General features: G+C 38.1%; 1 protein-coding gene across 8 annotated transcripts in view; it reads right to left on the bottom strand.

Annotated features, from left to right (window-relative positions):
- PHF21A (PHD finger protein 21A) overlaps positions 1 to 13,769 on the bottom strand; it is a 137,368-nt gene that overhangs the window by 9,589 nt on the left and 114,010 nt on the right. For 5 of the 8 annotated variants that reach the window (XM_064658018.1, XM_064658019.1, XM_064658017.1 and 2 more), the window contains 6 exons: positions 13,211 to 13,290; positions 12,705 to 12,765; positions 10,126 to 10,289; positions 3,841 to 3,996; positions 2,133 to 2,208; positions 1,712 to 1,815 (listed from right to left, as the gene is read on the bottom strand). In XM_064658018.1, coding sequence (XP_064514088.1) covers positions 1,712 to 1,815; positions 2,133 to 2,208; positions 3,841 to 3,996; positions 10,126 to 10,289; positions 12,705 to 12,765; positions 13,211 to 13,290 — 641 coding nt within the window. Of the gene's footprint in view, positions 1 to 1,711; positions 1,816 to 2,132; positions 2,209 to 3,840; positions 3,997 to 10,125; positions 10,290 to 10,359; positions 10,383 to 12,704; positions 12,766 to 13,210; positions 13,291 to 13,769 lie in introns of all 8 variants that reach the window. The other 3 variants (XM_064658025.1, XM_064658022.1, XM_064658024.1) reach the window with 1 other exon arrangement.

The raw sequence follows: 13,769 nt of genomic DNA, 5'->3' as shown, positions 1-13,769 counted from the left end.
TGAGGAATTAAATTGCCAGGACATAGCTGTCACCTGGTATGGCTCCCTTTTATTCCAAGGTGTTCTGCAAATGAACACAGACAGCTCCATCCTTTTGTGTTCCTTTTGAAGGAAAACTTCCAAGTATATGTTCTTACTATTTTTTCTATTAGTATAGCATTACTGAAATTTCTTTAGCTCAGATCTGCAAGCTCAGGCATCCTACTGCAGCTGACTGCTGACAGTGTGTGTGCACACCATTAGTGGGATGCAGCCTTTGCTTTCATATACATTTTAGTAGGAACATCACTTCCTTCTCTCAATAAATAAAGGGGCACTTGAAAAGGAAAACAAACTCCTCTTCACTTGAAAATCTTATTTTGCGGCCACTTCTTTCTCTTAGAAGTGGTAGTAACATAGCTAGCTCATCAGTTAAGCATCAGGGTAAGATAATTTTTTAAAAAGGCCACAAATGATGTTTCAAGAATGAAAAACTGCTTATATGTATATCTGAAACCCTCAAAAATGAGCAAACAGTAGCTACGTCTGTTACATTCAGGTTTTTAGGCAAAGATGGCAACCTTTCTACATTTTTTAAATCTTTTATTCATGCTGATCTCCAGAAACTGTTGGTTTTAGCTTTACTATTTTCACATGCAGCTCCTGGCACCATAATAACACCATAAAATCCATACCGATTGTGTCTGTTTTGGACAGGTCCAATGTAAGTATAAACACTCTCTTTACCCGCTGCCAATCCTTCATGTTAAAGGCTTGCATCTGCCTGGGTGCCTCACTGAGAAACAGTGTAAGTGCTTTAGTGCTGCTCAGGTTACACCCAGCTACTGCTAATCAGAAGATAACAGTGTCGCAAACTGCTAACCAGCATCTCTCACCATTCGTTTGCTCCCAATCATTTTATTGTATTGTCAGTACTGAGGGGCCTGAAAACACAGGACACTTCTGTTCTAGTAAGCAAAGACAGGCAGCCTGGAAAGTGCATCTGTATTTAAGAAGTCTGTTCTTATGTATCCAGCCTTACACATGGGAGATTTCGGTGTGTTTCATTATGTGATACTGACCAGCACTAAGTGAGGGGCTCAAAATTTACATTGGCAACTCAAGAGACTGATTTGCATATTAAGGCAAGAAGAGAGAGCAAATTAATATGTATGTTCCAATTACTGCAATAAACTAAGGTGGAAACTAAAGCTTCTGGTTTGAAGTATGACATTGTCTAATTAAATATTATGCAGAGCCCTGCACAGCGTCCAGGTGCTGACTGCCAAGGTAACATGCCAAGAGCCTGAGAGTCATCCTTGAGCAAACAGTTGCTTTTGCATCAGGAAGGTCTGGAAAGCTCAACAAGACTAGAACTCTCATTACACACAAAGGCTGAACTATTCTTCTTTAAGTGAGCCACTGGAGATTTTGATTTAGTCTACTGCCCACAGATGATAACGCTCTGTGTCGTTTTTGTCACCTGCTGATATTACAGGTCTACCTACACAGTCAGCATGGATCATGTATAAGAGACTCAATGTAAGTATATGTTGCCTTTATTTCATTCCTGCTCCCCAAAGTCCTAAAAAGCAAAGGAAAATGCTCACTTAGTTCTCAGTAAATCCAGTGGAAGACAGGTCTAGTACATCAAGTCACTCTATTATAGTTTTCTCTCTGCATTCTGGCACTAGAACACAGGTGAAGAATTATTTGGGAGGACAATACTCACTGTTATAGAATTGCTGAGCTGTTTGACCTTCTGCTCTAGTTGTTCTCTTTCCTGTTTTAAATCTGAACTCCATTTAAGTAGTTTCTGTTTTTCCTCTTCTTTTGCTGCAAAACAGGACATTTAAAATGTTTCTGTTATAACAGTGAATAGAGGGTCTAAACCGCTTCATGTAAAGAGCATAACTGGGTTTAAAGTCAATTCAACAACTTGTGCACTGAATCACCCCCCAAATTTTACCCACATAACATAAGCATCATAGAAGGCTTAACAAATATTTAGACTGCTATTTTCACTTCACTAGTTATTAAGGTTCTTCCCCTTTAATTTCCTTTTATAAAGGAAGTACCATTCTGTCCCATTCCCAAAATAACACCTTCCTATGTTAAAAGTGAAACAAAAGTGTTGTCCACCATTTTCCTACCTGCTTTATATGCAATATATGAATGAACGATTGCTAAAGTTCCCGGCCATGGGATTGCTTCTTCCTTCTTTAGCATCTGAAAGAAAATTGTTTATAGAGATATTGCTGGTAAAAAAATCTACCTCTGAGAAAATAAAAAGGAGAGACAGAAAGAGGGAAAGACTGAGGATTTTCTTTCATGGCTATCATTAGTCTCAGCCCTGTTAATGTGAAGCTTCACAGACCTTTTCTGAGATTTAACAGAGTGAATTATTCACAACTGTATTGTGGCTTCCACAAAACAGGCCTGTTTCTTACAAATGTCAGCATTTTCCTAAATTCCCTCCATAGCCACAAAAAACATCTATTACTGAAACTGAACAACTCAAAAGAGGAATGAAAGGATAATATATCTGAACTCAAACTCTCCAGGAGACATAAACATTACTTCATGATTCAGACAAATTGCTGATCTTAGTTGTTCTGGGAGAAAAGTTTTCATGCCACAGAACAGTCTCCACATCATACATTCAAACATCACACTTCCTGCCTAGTAAAACATGAAACTGTCCTATCTCCCCTTCTTATCAGAATCATCTTAATAGAGTTGTCAAACTCTCTTTAAAAGGGTAAGCATCATTTATGTCTTTCATATCCTTCCTACATTTTGCTTCCTAACAAACTTTTTTGAGAGGAAAGACATATTTTTAATAACTGATCAGAGTGGTACCTCAGAAGACAGAGGACTCAGTTTACAGTGAAATTACTAAGATCTCCCTCCCTACTTTGTGGGAACCTATCGCAGAAATATGAAGAGGAGGGGTAAGGTCAAAGTAGGCAAGAGCAGGAATAGAGGGAAGTGGTCACAGTCCCTCCTCTCTGGCAACTACTGACCAAGTCACTTGAATTCTGAGCAGCACATCATATGTCAGGCTGTTTTCTCACATCACTACCTGGCTAACCAAAGGTCATGTGGGTGACCAAGCAGCATGCTGGGTTAGACAGAATGCTAACAGCTTCAGGCTGCTCATTATCAGCAGTCCTTTGTAATTTCTGGAGTTCCATGGAAGGGTTAGGAATACAATAGTTAGGAATACAATTCTTCATCTTGTAATCTCAATGCAATTATGAACAAAATATTAAAATATAATCTGTTCACTTCAACTGTGTATTTTCAGAGAGGGATCTGCAAGAAAGGACCACCAAAGTGTGGTCCTCATTATACAGATGCTGGGTGATATTATTAAAGAGATCACTGAAGACAACCTCTTTATATGAGTAAAGAGGGGCTTATATTTGCTCTACCTATTGAGGTAGGCTTGTGCAAATGTTTTATTTATTTGTCCAGAAGAATATACTAATAACTTTTGAAGAAACAATGAACTTAAGATGAACAGCAAAAATTCTATGGGTAGAAAGATAGAAATATCGGTCATGGATAATCTTTCCCAAAAAAGTCTGCATGCTTTGGCCTAGAAAAAGAGCAAAAACAGCAGGGTACAAATACAGACTCCAAATTTGGGAGCAAGACCTAACAGTTTTGTATTTGCATGCATTCCGACAGAGGTAATTTAATTAATTTCACACAAGCCTTATTACAGATCAAATAGATTTGTTCAGTGTCAGGCTGTCTTGGTCTAAGTAACCCAAGCAATCTGGTTATTTTCTTTAACACAGAAAAATCTTCACAGTGCATTGTATATAACTCCCCCTGTCTGTCAAACAATACCTGGTCTTGACATTTGGGACAGATCCACATGCCCTTGGGAATGGTTTTCAGAGGCGGGTCCAGACAGTCCAGGTGATAAACACGTGAACAGGTGTCACACATCAGCAATTGCCCGCTTTTTCTGCAAACACTGCAAAAATCCTCATGGATATCACCCTACAAAATTGAGGGGAAAGGGTGTGGGTTAGAGAAAGAGAGAGAGACGGCAAAAAGTGAACTTTGGCCTTTGACATCTACATCCTAGTTGAACTGAAAGTTTACAGCACAAACTATTTCTAAGGGGATTCCAAAAGATCAAGCCCTTTTTAGTCTGTGAAACAGGAAAACCAGGCAGCATGTCACTGACATCAGTCCTCCCAAACACTCCCTCTGTCCTCCAGAGGCAAAATGGTACAGCAAACACTTACTAACATAACTTCTCTTAACAACTGCTATCCCCTAGTCTTTCTTCTTTCAAATTCCCACTTTATCCTGCTTTTTATTTGCCTGAACTGATGAGCTACACACTTTCTTAACCCTCCTCATTTCTGGATGTAAGCCCAACTCCACTCCAGGAATGCTGATGAGGCTGTCTTTCACCAGTAATGGTATGTAAGAAACCCCGAGTGACTTAAAAGAGCGCTGTCAAATATTTAGGTCACCTTTAAAAATGAAACTGTAAGGAAAAGGGGTTGTGCTTGTAAATGAAAAAGGACAGAATTAATTATGTTCTGCGACAATTCTTTTTACTTCACTTAGGCTACCTCAAGTTGCACCAGAAAAAGCTGTGAGTCAAAACTTTCTCATTCTCTACAGAGAGTGGTTTGTTTCATCACTAACAAAGGCTGAGCACCAGGATGAAAGAGTATCAAGAAAGATTCTAACTAAGGGTTTTTTTAAAAAGAAATAATTGAAAACATGACTGGCTGTGTCTTTTAAAACAACTAGGTTTAGTTACTATTGCTTCATCATTAGAGAGAATTTTTTCTACAGTCATTAATATTCCAAAAAGATAGGTCTGATTTTTGTGACTTTTTCTTCTCTCTCTCCCCTCCTGTTACTCCCACCTCATGCTAGGAGCAGTGGTGGTGTTTCTGTTTGCTTTTCTCTGATTTTAGGATATTTGAACAAAGAGGCATGAAAGAAAGGTGGCTCAGCATTCATACTGAAGGCAAGGGGCACCCAGCCCTCTCCTCTCACCACCTGTGGGTTGCCCTGGAAACTCCACATATTCAAGGCCCTACCCCAAGTCTGAAATACAAACTTCTCACCAACTTACAGTGAAGTTTCATGCACACACCAGATCTGCAAGACTGAGATCTTAAGATGTGTGTGTTGAGTGGAACTGTGGGTATATGCTTCCCCTATATGAAATATCAACATGTGCAAGCTTTCATTTTGATGCATATTGTCTTTTCAGGTGCGTGAGTAAGTTCTATCAGTTTTGAGGGATGGCAGATTTGGCCATGCACTTACACATTAAGTTACCAGCCAAAAAAAATTACACTAATCTCCACATGTTAGAAGAATGACACACAAGCAACCTGCTCAGGTTTCTGCTTCCCAGCTCTCTCGCTCATGAGGCCGTTCTTCAAAGAGAAGGCTATTCTTCTCTTAATTCCCAAGGTTAACAGTGATTTCATGTTTTGTAAAGGATCAATCTTTAGTGATTTTTCAGTGCCATGCTTTGGATCCATAACTCCCAGGGATCATTGAGAGCTGAATAATGGTATTACTTCATCCTTTAACACCAAAGAGTTCCTCAGTGTTAAATGAAGAACTAAATGGGTGACACTTCATGCTTCTTGTGAAGTGGTATGTGTAACCAGGCTGGAAAGAACTTCTTTTCCTCTGTGAGTACAAGGAAAGGAAGGCAGGCAGGAGATGTCATATAAGCTAAAATAAAATCCTCCGCAATCTAAGGAAAAATTTAAGAGGAAAATTCTCTCATTTTAGAAAAAAAATTCTACTCCAGAGAATTAGATATCTTAAGATGCTTGGGTTGCCACAGATTACAGATTGCCACAGATTGCTCTTGGTAACTGGCTCAGGTGCAAAATTATTGCTTTGCTGAAAACCAAACCTGTTATATCTCATACCCTGCAGAAAGAGACCTACAAAAGAGACAAATGTAGTTTCTTCTTGAGAAGAAGACATTTATAAATTTAGACTCAGAACATTCCAAAATCAACTGAATGCTGCAAAACCTGTAGTGATACAGCTGATCAGTGTGCAATGCAGCTGAACACGTGGAGATGACAACACACAGGCACAAAATTCACAGTCCTATGTTTGGTAATGCAAAATTCAGGGCATTTCCTCACAATTAATAGCTGTCCTTACCAAAAACCCAGCCACTGCTGGATTCCAAAGAAATGCCCCAGGTTTTATGGGCAGTTAATAAATATATGCATAAAGAGGTTCTGGATTTGATGTTGTGACATGCATCCTACTAACCTCAGCTTCTGAACCAGCTCTGTGTAGGCTGTAGGCAGTCAACTTAGGCTAGAGCAGAGCTCACTGAGGCAGGCTGAAGTGACTGAAGAATAATTTCAGAAGAGACATCATAAAAGGTGATTCGACATCACTTTTTGTTCTACTTTCTCTTCATCAAGGGACCAGGAAAACAAATAAAAGACTTCTGGATAACTAATAGTTTTCTTTATTTTTATAAGTGTCTAGAGCAGCAGGGCCTGGCTTTAGGCAACAGAACTGAACAATACAGTATCAAATGTAGTTTGTGTGTTTGAATATGTAATACCTATACTTATGCATACATTTCACTGGAACAACATGGGAAAGCCAAACATTCTGCTACAGGAATTTTTCATGACCATATAAATAAAGATGATCAGAGTGTACAATGTAAATGAATTCAATTATCAGAAGAATAATAAATCTGGCCTTTCCTAATTTCTCTGGGTTTGACTTTGCAGTCTGAATGTTCTGTGATGCTTCTCTCAATTGAAATGTTGCTTTGATATAAGAGTTTACTAATGAAAAGGCATTTTGTGACCACAGACTTGAACCATCACTAGAATAGAGATTTTTGCACAATTCTTACTGCTGAGTAATTGACCTTCAAAGGCAATTGCTATCTTCCAGGTGAATATGCCACTGCTGCATGAGGGAGAGCCATACATAACCAACTGGTTCACAAACAATTGCCAAACAGGAAAAAGGGAATTAAAAAAAAAAAGAGAGAGAGAGAGGGAAAAAAAAAGATGTTTTGCTCAATCCTGCCTATTGCATTACTTACTTCCTTTTCCCAGGTTCTATTCCTACTTTCTACCCCTCCATTCTTATCACCAATCCCATCTCAAGTTTCTGCTTCATCCTCCCTTCAAAATTTCTCCCTGTCATTCAGAGAATGACATTTCAGGAGAAATTCAAGAAGGCTGTTCTGGACCATCAAACCTGACGCCAAGTGCTTGGCCTGATTTGCAATTTTCATAGGCTGGCTAAACACAAAGATTACTTAAGTGCTAAAATCAAATTTCCATTCTAAAGCCTATAGGAATTAGATCTTCTCAGCAAATTAATGCAAAAATACTATAAAGATAGGCAAAACTGCAGTCTTTTTCTGTATCTGCCTGATGAACTGCTCAATTGTTTTAACTGAGACTTCTGAAATAGCCTTTTTCTTTGGCATGCACTTGTTGTATTTTCATTTTTAAGTCTCCAAAAGCTGGAGGCTACAGACAACATGTTCTGTCCCATCTAGAATAAAGAGACCTTTCTATAGTCACATCATCTGCTAACAGTGTAGACCCTCTTCAACATGACACGGTCTGCCTCATGGCCAAAAGAAGTGATCCTGCTTTCTGTATATGCCCAAACACACATTTCACCCTGTATGAAGCTGGCACAAGAATGTGTGTGTCTATAAAATTAACTGGATTAGGGCATAATCCTGGCTAAAACTCACAATTTTTAGCTATGCCAGTTCCCTTATGCAGATCACTATGAGGCCTCAGATATATCTGTGCTGAAACAACATAAGAGGCATGTGAAGGATGAGAAAGGACTGCTGGTGACAGGCAGCATAGTTCTCCTCAGTGGCAGCACCAGTCATAAGCTGTGGCATAAGCATTTCAGTGGATACCGTATTCTACATCTAATTAGGTTTCAAGGTCCTTAAATGCCAAAGAACTAGTTTTCCTCTTTGTCTTTACCTCCAGTATGACTTGTATTGTTGCTGTTTAAATATATACTACTTTTCCAGCATTATATAGTGCTTTTCCAGCCAAGGATGCTAAAGGTTTTTACAAGTATTGCTAAATTCTCAAAACTCAGATGGGAGAAGCACGCAGCATGACAAATATATAAATAGAGGAAACCAAATCACAAAAAAGTGATGTGACTGCACAAGCTTATACAGCAATTTTATGATAATATATTAACAGAAGACTACCTTCCAGCTCATGATGGCAATTGGAAACCATTCCTCTCTTTATGATTAGCAAGTAAGAATTATAAGATGCAATGACAAAAGAAAATATATTTGTCTCCTTTCTGATATTTTGCCATCTTTGAAAATTCACATTTTGTTACACAGTTTATTTTTAATTAAAAAAAAAGTTTTCAGCACTTCGAAATATATTTTTTACTTTTACACGTATCTTATTTTAAGCAGAATTCAATATCAAGTGTTCTTAGCCCAATTGATAGCGAATATGTATTGAATGGGACTTTGGAATAAAATTCTTTAAAAAAATTAAATCCTTTAAAAATGTTAGTCCTGTTGTATATGTATAAACTAAACACCTCGTCTGAAAACATTAAAGGGGACTTATATACAATTTTAAAGGCGAAAGAGTGTTACTGTGCTATACGATGGTATGTTTGGGTAGGAGAGAACATTTATTATCAGCTGTGTAATCTTCCATTGTCTCCTTTAAATCACTTAAATTTTGATTAATTAATGAATATTAAAGAAATCCAGAACCTAGGCCTAAACATGATCCTAATCCAGAAAATTAAGGGCATTCAGAACTAGATCTGAATGCTACAGAAATTCAGTAGCTTGCTGCCAAAAAACAGGGCAACAACTCAACCTACTGTTTTGAAAGCTTTTACACAGTGGGAAAAGACTTGGCAGCATACACACATGCCAGAGATGGAAAAGACCCCCACCCCATCATCCAGTCCTTCTCTGTAAAAGGAAGGGCCAATGTAAAATATGTGCTCTTCAGCATATTTGCAAGTTATCTGTACTGCTTACTTTTTAAAGTCCCCAGACAGGAAGCTGTCCCACCTTATCTCTGAGGGGCTGTTTCATAGTCCCATTCATTTGACTGTCCAGAAAAGGCTTTTTACAGTCAAGTGCTATCCTGCTCTCAAAAATTACTATATAAAATAGAACCTTTTAATTTCACATACATATTCCCTGGGTATCAGAATTGCATCTATTTATTTCAGTGCCTCAGACACATTTGTACTATTTCTACTCCTGTTACTTCTGCAGAACAAATACAGTTAAGAGGCTTCTATTCCCCATTAGAATTGGTTTCTATTCCCCATTCTATGTGGTCAGTAGGGTTGGTCTCTCAGTCTATGTACTTACAGCAGTGCAACTATATAAATGAAAATAAAATGATCCAACTCTTCCTTAAAGCCCGTTTCAAATGGTTGGGCCTCAACTATATGTGACAATGTCTTTTCTAAAAAAAGGATTATAGAAGGAGTTTGCAGCACTGGTATGAAGAAATAAGCAAGCACCTTTTGATTTTTAAACTGTGCCCTGTAGATATGAGTCATTAAAATGTAAGCACTTTAATCAAAGTACACTACAACTCCTGAGAACTCTTTTCTCCACACTGAACAGGTACAATACACTTTCTGCCAAATCAGTGCTGCAAATACTGCAAATACTCTTGGCTATTCTGCATGATGAAGCAGTTTACCTCCTTCTCTCATTACAGAAACATAACTTTTTTGTTATTATGGTCTGTAACTAATACTTTTCATTCTCCTCTTTTCCCCCCCCGCCCCTTTTTCATGGATGACAGATTCAATTCAGTCAGACAAGATCTCAGACACTGCACAAAAGAAATGAGCTCATCTAGCATGCCTGGTGCCTCCCAATGTTTCAATCCACGGAAGGAGTTATAAATAAAATCTTTACGGGATTGCAACATAGGTGCAGGAGGAAAAAGGAAGGGTGTTAAAAAAATGAACTGTTTCACTGCTCTGAATCAGGACAAATGATGAGTGAGACTAAAGAAACAAAATCTGCAATGATTTTCCTTCTGTCTGTTTACGCATAACTTTCTAAAAGTAATCCCCTCCCCAAGAGTTACTTACGTCTGTAGAGCTGGGGCTAGGCAGGGACACAGGCTGAACAGCTGCGGGAAAAGTAAATGTGGTCTCTGTCTTTTCATTTTCAGGGGAGTCAGGATAACTGGACAGAGGGGATGTGGGCATCAAAGCCCCAAACCCCAACACCGTGTTGTATTTAGGTGGACGACCTACATATTAACAACAGGGAACACAAACAAACAAACAAAAAAAAAAGAAAGGAAAAATGATCTTACATACCTTTGGCCAGTGGTCCTCATTGGCTAGCGTGAAAAAGGAAATGATGTAGCACAGAGAGGAAGTTAATATAAAAGTTACAAGTGGAAGGACAGAAGCAAAGATTTAAACATTTTTTAGAAATCTTTAAGTAGAATTTTGCAAGGAAAGAACACTTAAAAGATGTATTTCAGAAGGAAATAGAAATAAGCTCTGTAGAGGGTCAAAGAATCATTCCCACAAAAGCAGCATGTGGGCACTTGCCACTCCTAGAAATGAGGCTGTTCAATTTTTAGGGGAAACATGTTGGCATCAAAGCTAGAGAGAAGCAACAATAACTACTATTAAATCCTTTCTAGTGTTATCCCACACCTCCCTATCTTTCTAGTGCCAGCATAAATCTACACAAAGGTTAAGTCCTTTATCAGAGGCCAACACTCACGAACCCCCTACTTTTCTTCCCCTTTTTTAAAACCCACTAATCCACAGATCAGCACTTTCTACCCTACTGGTACATTTTTAAAATTAGGCTACCTCAAGAACAGGTCTTCTTGTCCGACCCATAACTACTACCAGTTTTAACCTATCACTGGTCTTCCACTGTAACCCCCTCCAAATTCTGTGTTCTTTCTTAGACTTTATCAGTCAAGTATGTTTGGTTATGCACAACTCCTAAATGCTCCTTTAGACTAGCAGACGTACAAAGTGTGTTCATAACAATTTTTATAAAATAATGAATGCAAAGCAAGACAGGAAAAAACCCAGTAGGTAACCATCATTTCTGCCTCCCTTCTCCAGGGTAATTTATGGATATGTAAACATAAAGGAGTTAGGATCTAGGAATAATGCCCTAGATCTTATGTTTACAGATTGTCAGTCTATACCTATTAACATGCTAAACCTTGCATTTAAGGTCTGGATATGTTCCAGAACTAAGTATGTCCTTGGAAACGGATTTCTGATAGTGATGTCCATGGCTGAAAATCTGAAATGCTCAGCACCATCTAGAATTAAACTAAAGCTCTCAAGGGCACATACTTGAAAAAGCTTTTCACTCAATATATTGCTATATTAAATTACAAGACAAATGTATACTCCCAAATCTTTTGTCAATTGAAAATGTGTGCTACTAATTTGTTGCTGATGCAAGGTACAGGCTCACAACAGAGTGTGAGGAAAAAACCAGAAAGTTTAATAGTCAGTTGCAAAAACAGGATAAGAGAGTATCAAGTACAAAAGCTTGCAATCATTTCCATTGATACAGTAATTGTTCACAATGAGTTCTAAAATAAAATTAAGAAATCATTACTATAAGAAGAAACATTAATCCACAGAGTAAATGCAAAACTCTCTATATAAAATCTACATCATATCATTTTGAAAAATACATTTAATGTTATTAGAGGACAGCAGTAGAGACATGTCTTTTATTTAAAAACAGCACAGCTGCAGAAGTGCCAGCTTTGCCACATTGCCTGCTGGACTGAAGAGGTATATCAAGAAAAGCACATGTCAAATGAATATTTGACCTTGCAGCCAAAAAGCCCAAAAGATAATGGAACTGGTCAGTGCTAGGTGGGACTGTTTGGGTTTTTTTTTATTTGATTGATTACTTTTTTTAGACAGCTAACTCAGGAGAAGAGAAGGTATTATGAGCCTTCAAGAACTGCAGAAAATCATCAAAAAGCAAGTAAAGATTGTCATGGAAGTGTGGTCAATGCCATACACAAAAAAATATTCTCTTCCGTACTGTTCTGACTCACCTGTTTCACCGTAATCTAAGTATTAAAATTTCACCTATTCTACAGAAGGATTTCTTCTGAATAATACTGCATACCTATATGAAAGATCCTCTCTCACTTTAGAACAAGTGGCACCCTGGTTGCAGAAAAGCGCTTAGTAAGAGAACGGTAGCTTTCCTTGCTCAAGATGAGTTCTTTTGAAGGACCCATCTCTACTCCCAGTGGTGAACAAGGCTTTTATCACACTAAGTTTCCTCTCCTATTCAGGGCACAGACACTTTTTCCATAACCAAGTTCTCCTTGACAGTAACAATACAATCTAGTCATTAACAAGAGGATCTTGACAGGAGCTTCACACCACTACCTAATGTTCAAACACCTTTCGCTTTTGCTGTATCTAGCGAATTTTATTTTTTGGAGAGTGAAACTGAAAGGAAACATTGAACTGCCTAATAAAACTTGCTATTCTAATCCCTAGAAGTCATGGTCTTTGTCTACTGTGGAAATTTACTGGACAAATAAAGTACTGTGGAGTCCTTCTTTTGTTCTTCCAATCAGCAAGGGGACTACAAATGCAATATGGAGGAAGATGCATACAGCAGGGAGACAGGTCTAAGTATACCTCACCTCTTTTACGTGTCCCAGGATGCATTGTGCTGTTCAGGTACGTGACTGTACTCTTCTTGCGCTGCAGGGAAGAATATAACAATTTTTGCCGGCCAACATTTTTGGAAAAACTATATGCATAGCTGAGGAACAGCGCAGTAGTCCTAAGTGAGATTATCAGCTTTTTTTTGTTTTCTGAAGCACAGATTCAGAAAGATTAGCTTTTTTACACTGCTTCTGACATCTGGACTGCTTCAGGCTGACACATAAGCTGACCAACACATATTGCCATTTAACAAGAGCTTTACATAGGAGAAGGCAGAAGAAGACATAAGTATTAGAAGAACACCCCAGCGTATTTACTGTTTAAAAATCTGAGGGTCATGTCATTGCAATGGCCTTTTGAACTATAAATGATAGCTTGCCAGTCTAGTTAGGACTGAGATAGGTTAGGAGGTAGCAACATGGTAGAAAGACACACAAGATCAGAATGAAAACACTGGCTTCCCCCAGCAAAAAATTAATACCTCAGGCTCAAAAACAGCTCCACTGTACACTGGATTTGCTGTTGTTCTTCTTTTCCTCTCTTGTCGCTTACTTTGGATTTCTTGTAAAACAAAGCATTCAAGTTAGAAAACAATTGATGTCAGAAATTATATAAAGTCCACAGAATTCAGTTTGCATGTGAGGAGAACTGTAAAGATTTCTACAGAACACCAATCATGCCCAATATCGGCAACTGTGTTAAACTTCTAATTTCTGAAGGTTTGAAAACTAAGAGCTGACAAGGAATACAAACACAGTGCTCAATCAACTAATAAATGATTGCCATCTTCTTGCCAAGTAGTCCACGACTAAGACTTTTAAACTCATGGTCAGTGCAACTGGGATCTAAAACAAAAAGCCTCTGGTAACCTTGCTGATACTTAAAAATACAGTAGAGAAATATGCAAGCCATTGAAATTATAGGCTGTCTTTCACTGTATAGGATTAGATGTTTAAACTATAAAACCAATTATAATCCATTAACTTGTTCATTACAAATTATGACCTCATGAAATTATGAAATAAATGAAAAATCCAGAT

This window comes from Pseudopipra pipra, chromosome 6, assembly GCF_036250125.1.
Source record: "Pseudopipra pipra isolate bDixPip1 chromosome 6, bDixPip1.hap1, whole genome shotgun sequence".
Taxonomy (NCBI): domain Eukaryota; kingdom Metazoa; phylum Chordata; class Aves; order Passeriformes; family Pipridae; genus Pseudopipra; species Pseudopipra pipra.
The sequence above is the reverse complement of the archived record's forward strand: the minus strand, read 5'-3'. Positions and strand labels throughout refer to the sequence as shown.